The 15,283-nt window shown below is 39.9% G+C and overlaps 2 protein-coding genes across 2 annotated transcripts; both read left to right on the top strand.

Annotated features, from left to right (window-relative positions):
* Positions 1 to 830: 830 nt before the first annotated feature.
* On the top strand, positions 831 to 8,639 carry LOC110957660 (E-selectin). The gene is made up of 17 exons (XM_022203803.2): positions 831 to 901; positions 999 to 1,075; positions 1,158 to 1,544; positions 1,626 to 1,730; positions 2,919 to 3,104; positions 3,195 to 3,386; positions 4,645 to 4,830; positions 4,916 to 5,101; positions 5,239 to 5,424; positions 5,544 to 5,729; positions 5,819 to 6,004; positions 6,193 to 6,378; positions 6,578 to 6,763; positions 6,969 to 7,157; positions 7,243 to 7,431; positions 7,524 to 7,640; positions 7,734 to 8,639. Exons 2-17 carry the CDS (start codon positions 1,006 to 1,008, stop codon positions 7,796 to 7,798), a joined length of 2,802 nt encoding a protein of 933 aa, XP_022059495.2. The 5' UTR covers positions 831 to 901; positions 999 to 1,005; the 3' UTR covers positions 7,799 to 8,639.
* Positions 8,640 to 9,930: 1,291 nt separating this feature from the next.
* On the top strand, positions 9,931 to 11,762 carry LOC127533508 (L-selectin-like). The gene is made up of 6 exons (XM_051946572.1): positions 9,931 to 10,073; positions 10,176 to 10,248; positions 10,357 to 10,764; positions 10,892 to 10,996; positions 11,204 to 11,389; positions 11,480 to 11,762. The coding sequence occupies exons 1-6, from the start codon at positions 10,065 to 10,067 to the stop codon at positions 11,695 to 11,697; spliced, it is 999 nt and encodes a 332-aa protein (XP_051802532.1). The 5' UTR covers positions 9,931 to 10,064; the 3' UTR covers positions 11,698 to 11,762.
* The last annotated feature ends 3,521 nt before the right edge of the window (positions 11,763 to 15,283 follow it).

The following is a 15,283-nucleotide window of genomic DNA, read 5'->3' as shown; positions in this document are numbered from 1 at the left end:
AAATCTGTATTTTTATAGACAGTAATTTGTTCTTTTACAACATTTTGAAATTGAACATTTTTTTAACTATACTTAAATTGGCAAAAAATACAGAAACAATATTTTACAGATATTTGTAGTATTTGAAGTATTTGAAATAAAAACGATGTATATGAAGAACTGAAAAATGGTGATTAACTGTTTAAACTGCTAATTTACAGATTTTACAGGGTATGTTATTGCCTAGTAAAAATCACAGGAAAAAAATATTAATACACATTTTGGCAGTAAAAAATAAATAAACAAAAAATCCATAAAAATCTATATTTTTGTAAATACTGTTTGTTCCTTTTTCAAATCGTGACCATAAAATGTCCTTGTTTTACTGTATCTAAATCAGTAAAAAAACAGAATTATTTAACAGATATTTCTCGTTATTTTTTATTACTTTACAAAATTCTTCCATTTTTTCCCCCATTTTATTCCTGGCACCTTTGCTGTAAGGTTTTCAAATTTACTGTTCATACGTAAGCTCGTGTTTAGCTTAAGTATTAACTACGAGTTCTAATAATCGGTAGCTCAGGATTTTGTCTAACTTACTGCGTGTTTTACTTGATGTATTGTACGGGCATTCATTATGTAAACGTGTGTGATGGGATGACATGTAAACCTTTCCAAATAAATCAATCAAAGTAATCTTGAAAAGCATTTACAAGTATTAGTGTGTGTGCATGAGTGTGTGTCTGTATTTGTGTGTTTGTATCGGCAGTGTGTTGTGGGTGGTTTAAGCGATGCCCTTCCTGAAGGGAAGCTGTGGTAGAAGTGATATTACAAAACTGGTCATTGACTCACTCCCTGAAGGGCATATGATGTTGCTTTGTCATTTATCGTCTGCAAAGACTAACTGAAGACAGGTCAAACGGTAAGACCTCTGAAATTTTAGTGCAATCATTCATTCCCTTACATGTGTGTGAAATTACGCTGTATTTTAACTCATGTGCATTTACCATATTTTTCAGTCATCAGATGTCAGCTGATATGAGACTAAACGTGCATCACAGGCTGCTGATAGCTGCACTGGTTGTGTTTGCTCAAGGTAAGTCTGCAAAATCCAGACACCAAACTCTTCTTCTTTACAAAACTCACAAATAATTTACTGTTAAAACCCCATCTTCTAGAGCTGAGCAGCAGAGGAGGAGCTCAGGCCTGGACGTACAACTACAGCACCAGTCCGAGCCGGAGATGGCTGGAGGCCCGTCAGTGGTGCCGGGAGCACTTCACCGACATGGTGGCCATCCACGACCAGGAGGAGACCGACTTCCTCAACGAGCTGCTGCCGCGCAACTCCAAATATTACTGGTTAGGGATTCGCAAAATGGCTGGAGTGTGGACCCGGGTAGAAACCAATGAGAATGTCCCTGAAGAGGTCCAAAACTGGGCGACATCGGAGCCGGATAGTATCTCAGGTCAGGACTGTGTGGAGATTTACATCAAGAGGGAGAAAGATACAGCCAAGTGGAACAACGAGAAATGCCAACAAAGGAAGGGAACCATCTGCTACTCTGGTAAGACGCTCTACACTTTGCTTGATGCAGATATTTGCTGACTTTTTCTACCATGTTAGATGTTTTTCCCTACCTTTGCAGCTTCTTGCAGGCAGGATTCCTGCAGTCCTCATGGAGACTGTGTGGAGACTGTAGGAAACTACACCTGCAAGTGTCATCCTGGTTTCTCCGGCCCAAGCTGTGAGGGTGAGCAAATATTTTCAGCATTATTCAAACCAGTATTTACACTATTCAGCATTTTACAGTATGGTGTACCAACATAGTAGTCAGTAAGTCAGGATGAAAAGAGGAACAACTTGGTAATTAATGAATCATGAGTTTTTCTACAACAATTAAAGGACCAAAAAGTGATGAATTACTAGAAAACTGACTATAAGATGCTACACTGATGAAGCATTGAGTAACTATAACTTGATCTGCTTAGAGGGTTTTCCTGAGCTATGCTGTAAAAAATAAATAAGACGTGTAAGAAAATAATTTTTCCTGCAATTTTTTTAACCATTTAATGTTTTGTTTTTTACAAATTTTCCGAGTTTCATTATTATTAAATAATATAAAATCTATTTAAATCACAAAAAGAAAGTGAAAAAAATTACACATTAACCAAAAATGCAGGCCTAAACTGTAAATAATTTCCACATCAAAAACTGTATTTTTATAACTTGTAAATTCATTCTGCTACTATGTTTGGACTTTAAATTTATCAGTTTTTATATGTTTAAATCAGCAGATATTGCTGTTACTTGAAAGAAAAATTTTGTACAGTAAAGACTGGCACATGGGAAATAACTTTTTAAGCTATTATTTTATATATTTTTCTTGTTTTGTAAAATTCTAACTAAAAAATAACAGAAAAAAGTGTTAAACACACAAAGAGGCTAAAACTGTACATCAAAAATCAGTATGTTTACGAGAAATTATTCATTCCTTTACAATGTTCTATCACAAAATTACAGTTTTACTATTTGTAAATCTGCAAAGAAAAAAGAAAAAATACAAAAACAAATCATTAGTTTGCAGATATTTGCTGTTATTTAGAAGAAATGTGATGTATTTTTGCAATTTAAAAATGGCAATTGATTAGATTTTCCTTGTTTTGTTAAATTACAGAAAATCACAGAAAAATTACAGTTTTACTAAAAATTCTGTTTATTTCACTGAAATTTGCCTGTTTTTCACATCCTTGCAGCCAGACTTACAGCAGGTCATCTACAGAATTTCTTTATTTTGTTTGACAGCGCACTCATTTTTCATTGTTTTTTTGTTGTCTATCCTGTTGTAGAGTGGTAATAATATTTTCATAATCTTTGAAAATAGCTATGACCTCGTTCTCTGATGAATTAAATGAAAGATGTTCATTTGTTTTCTTTGCAGCTATTGCATGCAACCATTTGGCAGATCCAGCTCACGCCTCTCAACTCTGTTTCCACCCCTTTGGGTCCGATCGTTTCAACTCTTCCTGCCTTTTCAGCTGTGAACTCGGCTTCCGCTTGGTTGGCGAGTCCCAACTGTTCTGCCAAGCCAGTGGACATTGGAGCCAACCACTTCCTCTGTGTCAAGGTAGAACCACAGGAAGCCCACACTGTCAAAATATTTGTTATTTCAGATGTTGAAGTTAGATGGAAAATATTTCTCTATTGCCTCTCACAGTTGAACAGTGTCCAGATCTCAGCCACACTAAGTTCAGCGGTGGACCAATGATCTGCAGACACCCGGTCGGACCTCACAGCTACAACTCCACCTGTGAGTTCAGGTGTTATGAAGGCTTCGACCTCATTGGAGAGAACCTGACACGCTGTGATCACAGCGGCCAATGGACGGCCAGCGTCCCAGCATGCACAAGTACAGTGTTTTTACCGTAAATTGTAAATGAAATTAGACCCAGTGGGGTCTTAAAGCTGAAAATGATTAAAAAAGAGATCATTTCATGCAAATATTGTGTCTTTTCTGAAGACAAGAATATCATTCATCATGGCCAGGAGTCATGTCTAGAAAATGATGCTGGGGTCAAACTGTAGGTAAAAATCAGACCTTTCATTTGCTATGACTTATTCTGACAAACCACCTATTACACATGGCGATAAAAACCTTGAAATCTTACCTATAAATGGACATTTTTTCAGATGAATTATCAGAAAACAGAAAACAAATCCGGGGCCCCAGTGCTTGCCTCTAAGACTCTGTCATACATTATAAATTGGTAAAATTTTGCTGCTAGAACTACGATATAAACCATAATATTCATCATCCAAGTTTGGTTTTTTTAGTACTAAAAAAAAAGTTTATGACACTTGGACTAGAGATTAAGATACTTATTTTGAATATGTAAAGCAACACAAGAAAACAAGGAATTAATATTATATATATACAAACAAAACAAAATCATACAGCAAAAGAAATATTCCACAATTCTGGACTATAGGTCCATGTATTCAAAAAGGAGTAAGAAGAAGTTAACAAACACACATTTTCCATAAGTTATTGATTGATCATTTCCAGTTTCTTAGGTATGGATGCAAAACTAGTTGCAATTTTCAGCAGGGCTCAAAGAAAAATATATTTTTCATCACTGAAAAGTCCAAGTGTGTTTTTCCTCTACTTTTTAAGTTTATGGAGAAAAAATAATACAATTAAAAAGCATCGAACTTTGACCCACCCCTATGTGCTTTAAGAGCCTGGAACTCTGGAAATACTCACAGTATGAAAGTAAAATTTTGTACAACGTCATTAAATATACAGAGGTTATTGTACAAAAAAAAACAGCTGAATTTGAGTCGGTCAGGGTGGGAATTTTTTCCAGATTTGTTCGATTTTCTATTGAATGCGTCTTTGACCAAACATGACCCTTGCTAAGCAAATCACTGCCACCTTTCAATAATGCATAACTGGCCTGAGTCACTTCCTGTCTGGACTGCTCGTCAGATCGGTTTCCTTCACACCTATTCATGTTTGCAGCAGAAAAATAACACTGTGACTGTTAATTGTGTCAGCATCATTATTCAAACCTGCACCTCACGTCCAGGCTGTGTTTGTGTAACTGGAGTGATTGAACGGCACTCTGTTTGGCCTTTGTGTGATTGATATCTGCATTCCATCGTAGTAAAAAAGTGCCCCGCCATTTTCCCTCCGGTTTCTGGAAACATGGCGTGTGTGGGCGCCGTGGAGCCTTTTTCCTTCGGCTCTCAGTGTAACTTCACCTGCCAGGATGGATTCTACCTGACCGGAGACGACACGCTCGCCTGTCTGGCCTCAGGACGGTGGAGCAAACCCACACCTACATGCACAGGTGCTTCATATGTTAGAAGCAAAAGAGACTTCCTCAATATAAACACACACTCCACTGATGTATAAAACTGTTTCTTCTTCTCTAGTGGTGCAGTGCAGCAGTATAAAGGCTCCGCTTCACGCACATATGCAATGCAAAGACCCTGTAAAGGAGCACAGCTATGGCTCGACGTGCATCGTACAGTGTGAACACGGATTTGATCTGATTGGTGCAAACATGACAGAATGTTCTTCTCACGCCAACTGGAGTCATGCACTTCCTAACTGCAAGGGTAAAGAATGAATTATAGTCAGAATAAATGCTACACACTCTGCTTTTAGTGCACAAATCTGTTTGTTTCTTTAACTTTTCTGTTTGTATAATGTCCATTTGCTGGTTACTGATCTTTCTTTTTCTGTCTTTCTTAAGCTAAGAGATGCAATCCCATTAAATCTCCTCCTCACGGTTCCCTCTCCTGCTCCGACCCAAACGGTTCCTTCAGTTTTGGTTCTCGATGTACAGAAAAGTGTGATGAAGGATTTCTACTCAATGGGACGTCCAGCTTTGAGTGCACCTCGCTGGGCGTGTGGAGCGCAGACATGCCAAGCTGCTTGGGTAAAGAAAATACAACCATATTCTACACAGAGTTTGTATTTCAAGGTTTAGACGGCATCCCGATGTAACTTTCCTACATAATACTAACATTTTGCTCGTTTTTACCTCTCTCTGTACAGCTAAGAGATGTCCCACACTGAACTCTACTGCTCATGGCTCCTTAATTTGCTCTGATCCTCATGGAAACTTCAGTTTTGGTTCTCGCTGCAGGTCAGCCTGTGAGGAGGGCTTTATTTTGGCTGGGACAGCTGAAACTGAGTGCACCTCTTCAGGCACATGGAGCTCAGACGTCCCGCGCTGCTTGGGTAAAGAAAATGAATCCCAAATACCACTTTTCCTCGTAAAACTCTAGAAATAATGTTGTTGATCTTCTGCTTTCTCTGTTGTCCTTCAGCTAAGCGTTGCTCTGGACTAAAATCTCCTCCTCACGGCTCCTTAATTTGCTCAAAACCTCATGGAGAGTTCAGTTTTAGATCTCGGTGCACGACCACCTGTGAGGAAGGATTTATTCTAAATGGGACAGCTGTCACTGAATGCACCTCTCTGGGCACGTGGAGCACAGATATCCCACACTGCTTGGGTAAAAGCGATATATTCATCATTACTCATATTTTTTAAATTTAGATGATCCTGTACCTGTTTATCTCTAGTTATCTTCTACCAAAATTAGGCTAAGTATCTACTTCCAAACATCTTGCTTAAATTTAATTTTTCCCCACAAAACTCTGGAAATTCCTTGTCAATCTTTTGCTCTCTGTTCTGTTCCAGCTAAGAGATGTCCCACACTAAAATCTCCTCCTCATGGCTCCTCAATTTGCTCGAAACCTCATGGAGAGTTCAGTTTTGGTTCTCGGTGCACGACCACCTGCAAGGAAGGTTTTCTTTTAACTGGGACAGCTGACACTGAATGCACCTCTGCAGGCAAATGGAATGAAGATATCCCGCAATGCACAGGTACAAAGCTTTTTAGCATTTCTTTAGCAATCATAAATGCACAGAGAAGCTTTTATGGTTGAGATGACCGCGTACCTGTGTCCCTAATCTGTTAATCATAAACAACTAAGGAGATTTCATTTCAAGATTCATAGTGTCCAAATGCAACTTTATCAAATAAAACTCTAGTTTATCCTTAGCCTTTTCTGTTCTCCTTCAGCTAAGAGATGTCCCACACTTAAATCTCCTCCTCATGGCTCCTTAATTTGCTCTAAACCTCACGGAGAGTTCAGTTTTGGATCTCAGTGCACAACTACATGTGAAGAAGGCTTCGTTTTAAACGGGACAGCTGACACTGAATGCACCTCTGCAGGCACATGGAGCACAGACATCCCACACTGCTGGGGTAAAGCTCTTACTAGCATGGTTCAACTGCAGTTTTTACCCAAGAAAAGCTTTGAAATAATGCTTTTCTCTGTTTTTCTTGCAGCTAAAACATGTCCTACTGTCAGTTCTCCAGCGCACTGCATTTGGCAAAGCTTGTCTTGAATCAGTGGTTAGTTCTTTGTGACTTTGCTTTGCTGAAAATCTTTGTTAAATGTTATCCACAGCTCTTCAGTGCCCCCTACTGGCTGAAACATCGCAGCATGGGACGATGAACTGCAGTCACCCAAACTCTCCTTTCAGTTATGGCTCAACCTGTGACTTTGCATGCAGTGAAGGTTTCTGGTTGAGAGGAACACCGACGATGACGTGCAACACCTCCGGCCTCTGGAGCCAGAATCCACCCACCTGTCAGCGTGAGTTTTACCTTTAAACCTGCTGCTTTTATCTTGTTATACTTGGAATTAAACATTAGTAAGGATCGTTTCTTTCCTTTTCCAGCTGTACAGTGTGAAACCATCAGCGCTTTGCCTTCATCCCTGTCTATGAACTGCTCCCATCCTCTGGGGGATTTCAGCTTTGGCTCTCAGTGTGTTTTCACCTGTGATGAGGGATTTTCAATGAACGGAACGTCAATGCTGGTTTGCTCCTCGACTGGATTTTGGAGCAATAGTCCGCCCAGCTGCACAGGTAGATTCATTTTTCATTTGTTGATCATGAACTATGCAGTAACAACAAGAAATAAAAGTATTTATAGTAATCTTTACGTGTTCCTGTGGAAGGTATGTCCTTGGGGACGGCCATGCTGATGTATACTGGAGTTGGTGCATCCTCTGCTGTTCTGGTCCTGATCCTGATTGGACTGGTTTTGTTGGTCATGTGGCAATTTAGGAAAAGAGGTGAGTCTTAAATAAATGATTCTCAGTCAAACACACACTTTGTAGCACACAATAAGAGCATTTCTAATCCTGTGTTTCTTTTTGTCATTGCAGGGCCTCCAATCATGGCTGAGGATCAAGCATGGGAAGAAACAGAAAACCCAGCATTTGAGTTTTAATTACGTTATTTTGTCTTTTCTGAGATCTGATTTTGCTTAATGCTACCTACTATTAATTACATGAGACAATCGGTAGTCACTTAAAACTAGAAGGCTCTTGAGGAACTCTGGGAATTTTCAAGGAACTTTTAGTTAGTTTTCTGTAGACGCAAAAAAAAAAAAAATACCTGAGTGGCAGCTGTGAGGTAAAAGTACTTTACTGGTGAAAGGTCAGAGAATACCAAGATTGCTTCAAGTTGACAGGAAAGACACAGTAAATACATTTCTTTATAGCAGACGTGTGCCAACAATGACAACTGTGGCTATAGTGGACACAGGCCCATCGTAATTGGAGAGTATAAGACTGGAAAAGCGTTGCCTGGTCTTGAAACTGACCTAACTGACCCTTTATACCTTTGTTCACACTTTGTCTTATTCATTGTATTTTGAAAACCTATTTGGCATTAAATCATGGTGTTCTTTTGAACAATTGAGGAGATATTATTGCACATTTTAGGGATTTAAAAAAAAATGTATGTCACATTTGACTTTCTTCTGACAGAAATATGCACAAATGACTCCCTGTTTGCCTATTGCAGGAACATCTAAATATTATCTGCTGTTTTGGGGGGTTAAAAAATATTCTCAGATTATAACGAAGCGTTCAAAGTGGAACCCTAAATGACACAAAAGAGTTTCTCAAGGCTCTTCTACTTCTAAGAGTGTATTCATTGTATAATAGTTGTTCCAAAATGCTCATTTCCATTTTTACTCAATCCTTAGTATTTATATGACTTGTGTGCAGCTTTTGCTTCATGTCCTGCTTGTATACTGCTTAACTGACAATAAACTATAAACAATTCTTGAGTACTCATTATCTTTTTCTTGATTTAGTTTCATTTAATTCTTACCTGGGTGCCATAAATCAAGCATTTCACCAGTGTTGGCATCATTTCAGCAATGTCCAGCCTCATGTGGTAGCAAAGAGGTCGACCCTGTCGTGCTCAGTGTCCTCACTGGCTGCTCTATTCCACATTTTAATAATGCGGGGTCAGTTGTGAAAGAGGCACAAAACCTCTGAGGTCCACAGTCTGCCACAAAGTGTCAGTTTTGCACATTTAGTGACCATCATGGAGCGATGAGGAGGTGATCTGTCATCAGTGTCAGCTCAGTGGGTCACACTGGGCACCGATCCACTCTGAGGGGCCAAATCACAACCACCACACTAACTACACTTATAGCGATCATGTTTAATCTTGAGGATGACATGAAATTTTCACTCACACTCTTAGAAGTAGAGGAGCTTTGAGGAACATTTTGGGGTTCTTCACCATTACCTATGTGGAGAAGGTTCCATTTTAAATTTCAAATTCTTATTTTTATTCTCTTCTTTATTGTTTTTTACCACAAACATCAGAATTTTTTTTTTTTACATTTATGCAAATAATAGAGACCTTGGCATTATTGCAATTGCCTATTGACCTTGGCATACATACATACACATATATATATATATATATATATATATATATATATATATACATATATATATACACACACACACACACACACACACCACACACACACACACACACACATATATATATATATAGCAGTATTCATCAAATACAATAGAAAAGAATTATTATTAGTGATACTTGAATGCTTCAGCAGAATTTTAATGTTAATTTCTTTACATGTTGCTGATTTGGTTTGTCTGAAACAAAATTTCATATTTTCTATATTCATTAAACATTTTGCATTAAATATCTTGGATGAAATTCCACATCTTAAACTAAGATAAAACTCTTAAAATTAGTAGCTAATTGTAGTAGTCAAGGCAGTCATCATGTATAAAGTTGAGTATGCAGTATTTTCCATGAAAAGTAACGGAGCACTAGAATAAAGTAGCACCAAATGGAAAAACTCAAGCAAATAAAGTTGCTCAGAATAGCTCTTAAATGTAATATTTGAGTAAATACATTTATTAATTTCTGTTTGATGCAATAATGGCGATAGGACTGGTAGAAGTCGTATTAGGTCCCATATCAAGAACAAAAAAAAGAAAGGAAAAGTTCCTGCGCCCCCCTGTGGGAGGGGCCAGACTGGAGTGGGAGTGGGGAATTCTAGTGAAAAGCCCAACTGTGATGGAATTTCCAGGAAACTTGGACCGGGTCAGTCAGATATAAAAGCAGGACCCTCAGCATGTAAAAGTCAGAATCATTCCTTCCTCACACAGACTGAGACTGAAGAATTACTTCTTCTGCAGGATATCAGACACAAACTGATGAATATGGTGAGGCATCAATTTGAATGTAATTCTCTTCAGTGCAAATTCAGGTTTAGTGATGGATAATATGAATTTATTCTAATCAGTCTTTTTATTTAATTTTTACAGGAGTTTGGACTATTTCAGACACGTGGATGTAAAAGCTCCACTTCATGGATCTGCTTGACTTTTCTTTGCTCAAGTAAGTAAAACCTAATGTGCAAATCTAACTTTTTGAACCAGATAGAAGTTTATGAATCCATCCTTGCTGCTCCATCATCTAATATGAGTCTCTGCTGTCTGTCCTCAGTGCTGTGCATGTGGACCAACGTGGAGTGCTGGTCTTACTACTTCTCAAACACCACTATGAACTGGAGGAATGCTCGAGCCTGGTGCAAAGAGCACTACACTGACATGGTGGCCATCCAGAACCAGGAGGAGATCGAGCATCTCAACAGCTGGCTGCCAAAGAAATCCAGTTATTACTGGATCGGCATCCGCAAGATCAATGACGTCTGGACCTGGGTCGGGACCAACAAGTCGCTGACTGCAGAAGCAACCAACTGGGCGATGGGCGAACCCAACAATGGCAAGACTGCACCAAGTCTTGTCAGACTGAGTGAGGACTGTGTGGAGATGTACATTAAGAGAGATCAGCAGGCGGGCAAGTGGAACGACGAGAGGTGCAGCAAACTGAAGAGCGCTCTGTGCTACAAAGGTGAGTCGACGTTAGGAGTTAAGATAATAGAGCGGGTCATTTTACCTGCCTTAGTTTTCTTGGCAAACAGTTAAACTAACAGTTTAAAATTAATTATTAATCATGAAAGTATTTCTTTTTGCCTCAGCTGCCTGTCAGAGCGACTCATGTCTCCATGGAGACTGTGTGGAGACCATCAACAGCCACAAGTGCGACTGCTTTGAAGGATTTTATGGAGACAAGTGTGAGCACGGTAAGAAAAGATGCTCTGCTGGGTTAAGAGGACATTTCTGAAGTCACTTGAGATCTAATATTGTCCTTTTTGAAATTCAGTTTTACAGCGCACTCATTTTTTCATTGTTTTTTGTTGTCTATCCTGTTGTGGTAATAATATTTTTAGAACCCATGACCTCGTTCTCTGATGAATTAAATAAAAGATGTTCATTTGTTTTCTTTGCAGCTATTGCATGCAACCCTTTGGCAGATCCAGCTCACGCCTCTCAACTCTGTTTCCACCCCTTTGGGTCCAATCGTTTCAACTCTTCCTGCCTTTTCAGCTGTGAACTCGGCTTCCGCTTGGTCGGCGAGTCCCAACTGTTCTGCCAAGCCAGTGGACATTGGAGCCAACCACTTCCTCTGTGTCAAGGTAGAACCACAGGAAGCCCACACTGTCAAAATATTTGTTATTTCAGATGCTGAAGTTAGATGGAAAATATTTCTCTACTGCCTCTCACAGTTGAACAGTGTCCAGATCTGAGCCACACTAAGTTCAGCGGTGGAACAATGATCTGCAGACACCCGGTCGGACCTCACAGCTACAACTCCACCTGTGAGTTCAGGTGTTATGAAGGCTTCGACCTCATTGGAGAGAACCTGACACGCTGTGATCACAGCGGCCAATGGACGGCCAGCGTCCCAGCATGCACAATACAGTGTTTTTACCGTAAACTGTAAATGAAATTAGACCCTGTGGGGTCTTAAAGCTGAAAATGATTAAAAAAGAGATCATTTCATGCAAATATTGTGTCTTTTCTGAAGACAAGAATATCATTCATCATGGAGTCATGTCTAGAAAATGATGCTGGGGTCAAACTGTAGGTAAAAATCAGACCTTTCATTTGCTATGACTTATTCTGACAAACCACCTATTACACATGGCGATATAAACCTTGAAATCTTACCTATAAATGGACATTTTTCAGATGAATTATCAGAAAACAGAAAACAAATCCAGGGCCCCAGTGCTTGCCTCCAAGACTCTGTCATACATTATAAATTAGCAAAATTTTGCTGCTGAAACTACAATTTAAACCACAAACCACAATCCTCCATGTTTGTTTTGTTAGTACTAAAAAAAAAGTTTATGACATTTTGACACTTGGAATGGAGATTGAGATACTTATTTTCAATATGTAAAGACAAATACCAAGAAAACAAGGAATTCATACTATATATTTATATATATACATACACATATATACACACGTGGACAAAAATGATGGTACCCCTAGAAAAGACTGAAAATAATGTGACCACAGGAACATGTTCAATCAAGGTGTGTCCTCTAATTAGCATCACAGGTGTCTACAAACTTGTGGTCAGTCAGTCGGTCTATTTATAGGGTTACAAGTAGTCACTGTGCTGTTTGGTGACATGGCGTGTACCACAATAAACATGGACCAGCATTTGGCAAATTATCTTTATATACAGTCTATGGTAGCCTCCATTACCTTCTGACTGTGGTCACATCCGGTGGGTCGATTCGTCTTTACAGCAGGAGTGCAGCATTAAAACCAAAGCAGAAGTTGAGATGGCGTGTCCTAAATCTCAAGAGTCCTCAACAACTTTTGATATTTCGGCTACTTTAGTTCCGTAACTTCAAATCCGCATCAGGAAACGTCCGGTTCTCCAGCTCCGCCTATCCCGTCGGTCCACCGGCACCAGCTCCAGCTTAAATCTAACCATCTAAATCCCGCTCCATCTCCGCAAGTCATCCCTCTCGTCATGTCTATCATAGATATATACAAACACAGCTCAGGATTTTTTCCCGTTAGTTTTCATGGTCAAAATGAGAGATCAGGTGGCCGATCTTAAAATAAATCAATACTGAATTTTAAATAAATCGTTAAAGTTGGCGGAGCCAGGGGGCGTGGCTATACTTGATAGACAGCAACAGAAGCCTCTGCGGTAAAATGTGGGCGGGAAAAGAGAGTCCTCAGCCAATCCTGCCCCTAGTTGCTCTCCGGTCCAGTCTGTTTGATGACGCTTTTTACGTCACTGGCTCCAGAAAATCCAAAACGGTGACCAGGAAGGAGCAAAATCCGGGCTTCATTTTCTCGGCGTTGAAACCAACGGGTGACGTCACGGTTAGTTTACGCCTGACCATGAGCCATAGATATATATAGAAGGGTTCTACACATATCTATGCCATGAACCGCCATTAACTCTTAATTAAAGACCCCAAAATTTACGTGCAGCACAGCTTCCGGGTTCAAGTCAGCTGTCTCCGCTCACCACAGTGGCGTCGTAGCCGAACCCCCGTGACCCGCGACTCCTGCAGCGCCCCCTGCCGCTGTGAACCCTTTTCCTCATACTGACAGGTAACGATGATAATAATAATATTAACTTTATTTGTATAGCAGCTTTCAAAACACACAGCTACAAGGTGTGTTACAGAAAAAGAAATAAGTTAAAATAATAATAAATCATTTAAAACAGCTCCCATAAAAACACATTAAAATTGTAAAAATAAAAGTGGGTTTTCAGAAGAGACTTTAAAGAGGACAGCTCGAGCTTGGGGGCTCAGGCCCCTTCAGTGACCAAACGGGACTTGTGAACCTTCAGCAGGGCCCTGCCGGTGGATTTAAGGCACTCAGAACTACGGGAGCCCAGCAGGCAGGTGTTGGTGGCGGATACTGATGAGAAAATCGGTTTTCATGAAAACAATCGGCATTAAGTGCAAAGTCGAATTAATCTATAAAATCGATTTATCGCCCAGCCCTACAGCGACTTGACTTTATCTCTAGATTACATGAACTGAGTGTTTGCCCTACAACAAGTTAGATCTGTCTGGAGAAGTCTGGCTTCTTATATCTTACACAGTGTATTTCACTTGGATCAAGTCACTATAACAGTGTCTTGTCAGATGTTCATTTGTGTGCATCCACTGATCCCCTGCATCCAGATGTGAAGGTTGTGCATGTCTGTACGAATTCAGAGGAGAGGTGTCATTCTTGACCTCACACATAGTCTCATCTCTCACATAGTATATTTTGGGGTTCTTGCTGCTGTGGAGGAAAGTTTTGAGTTTAAAATGGTGCCTTTAGGGTTCTTCAGGCATGTTTTGTAGAGTTTGTGGTTCTACTTTGAACATTATTATTGTTATTGTGGGTTTTTTTGTTTTGTTTGTCTGTTTTACCTTAAATATCATTTTGTTCTGGTGTTTCGTGTGCATGGTTTACATTAAGGCCAATTAGGCGTTACTGTCGAGAGTCGTGCACACAAATATGTTGGCAGAAAGGCAAACAAGATCCTAATTTACCAAAAAATTCCAAAACCAAACTTTAAAATTTGCATTTGGTAATACAGCTGACATATTTGCCAAGAATATATATTATCTTGAGACTCTCCTAATTGAAAGACAGCATGCATTTACTGGAGTTAACTCATTTACTTGTGAATTCAAGTGTAAATTTACAGGTGTAAATTCATTGTCTGAAACAAGCATGAAACTTCAACTGCATGACCATATCTTCTAAAGAAAATCTTTCTTAAAATCTTTCTGAACCAATAATACAGCACCAGACTTTCTGTTTGTGCTGCAAACATCCTTTGTGGTGTCTTCAGTAAAGCGTGTGCATCTGTCTTGGCGCTGCAGCAGCGTGAAGCCAATTATAGCAGTTAAAAGACAGAGGGTTTGTGGCCTGCAGTTGGCATGGAGGCTGCAATAAATAACCGAACTGTTGACAGGAAACTGTTTGGCTACCATCAGAATAATAATGAGGTTATTGCTACCCGCTGCGACCGTATGATCACGGTTTGATTATTTTTCTCATCCCACCCACTGCTGCTGGCAGCCATATATGCACGCCAACTGCGCACAGACCTGCAGATGAGAAGGGAAAAGACCCCGCAGGTGACCGGCTTGGCTTCCATCCCTGATATTTAAGTCCGTTTTTTTCCCCTCTCCCTTCATCTACCTAAGGATACAAGGAAATGCATTATGATACAACAAAGAGTGTTGCGGCTTCTCCCACATGCACACGTTCACATGCCAGCAGACACTCAGAGCAGATACAGACACAGATACAAAACGGACTCTGGATACTGTAGGTATACTCGGCTGCACACTTCTTTAGCTCTGGCTGGCAGCGGCTCACAATGGTGACAGACAGTTAGATTGTTCCTGACCATTGACTTGCGCTCTCTGCTCTGGAAGGTCTGATTTCATAGTGGGAAATATGAGATGGGTCCAGGAGAGGGTTCACGGCTGGGGCAAGGAGGCGCTCCATACAGTGGGGCTTCATATCTCCGTGTCACC

Source organism: Acanthochromis polyacanthus, chromosome 4 (assembly GCF_021347895.1).
Source record: "Acanthochromis polyacanthus isolate Apoly-LR-REF ecotype Palm Island chromosome 4, KAUST_Apoly_ChrSc, whole genome shotgun sequence".
Lineage (NCBI taxonomy): Eukaryota > Metazoa > Chordata > Actinopteri > Pomacentridae > Acanthochromis > Acanthochromis polyacanthus.
Note: the sequence above shows the minus strand (reverse complement) of the source record. Positions and strands in the feature narration are given on the sequence as shown.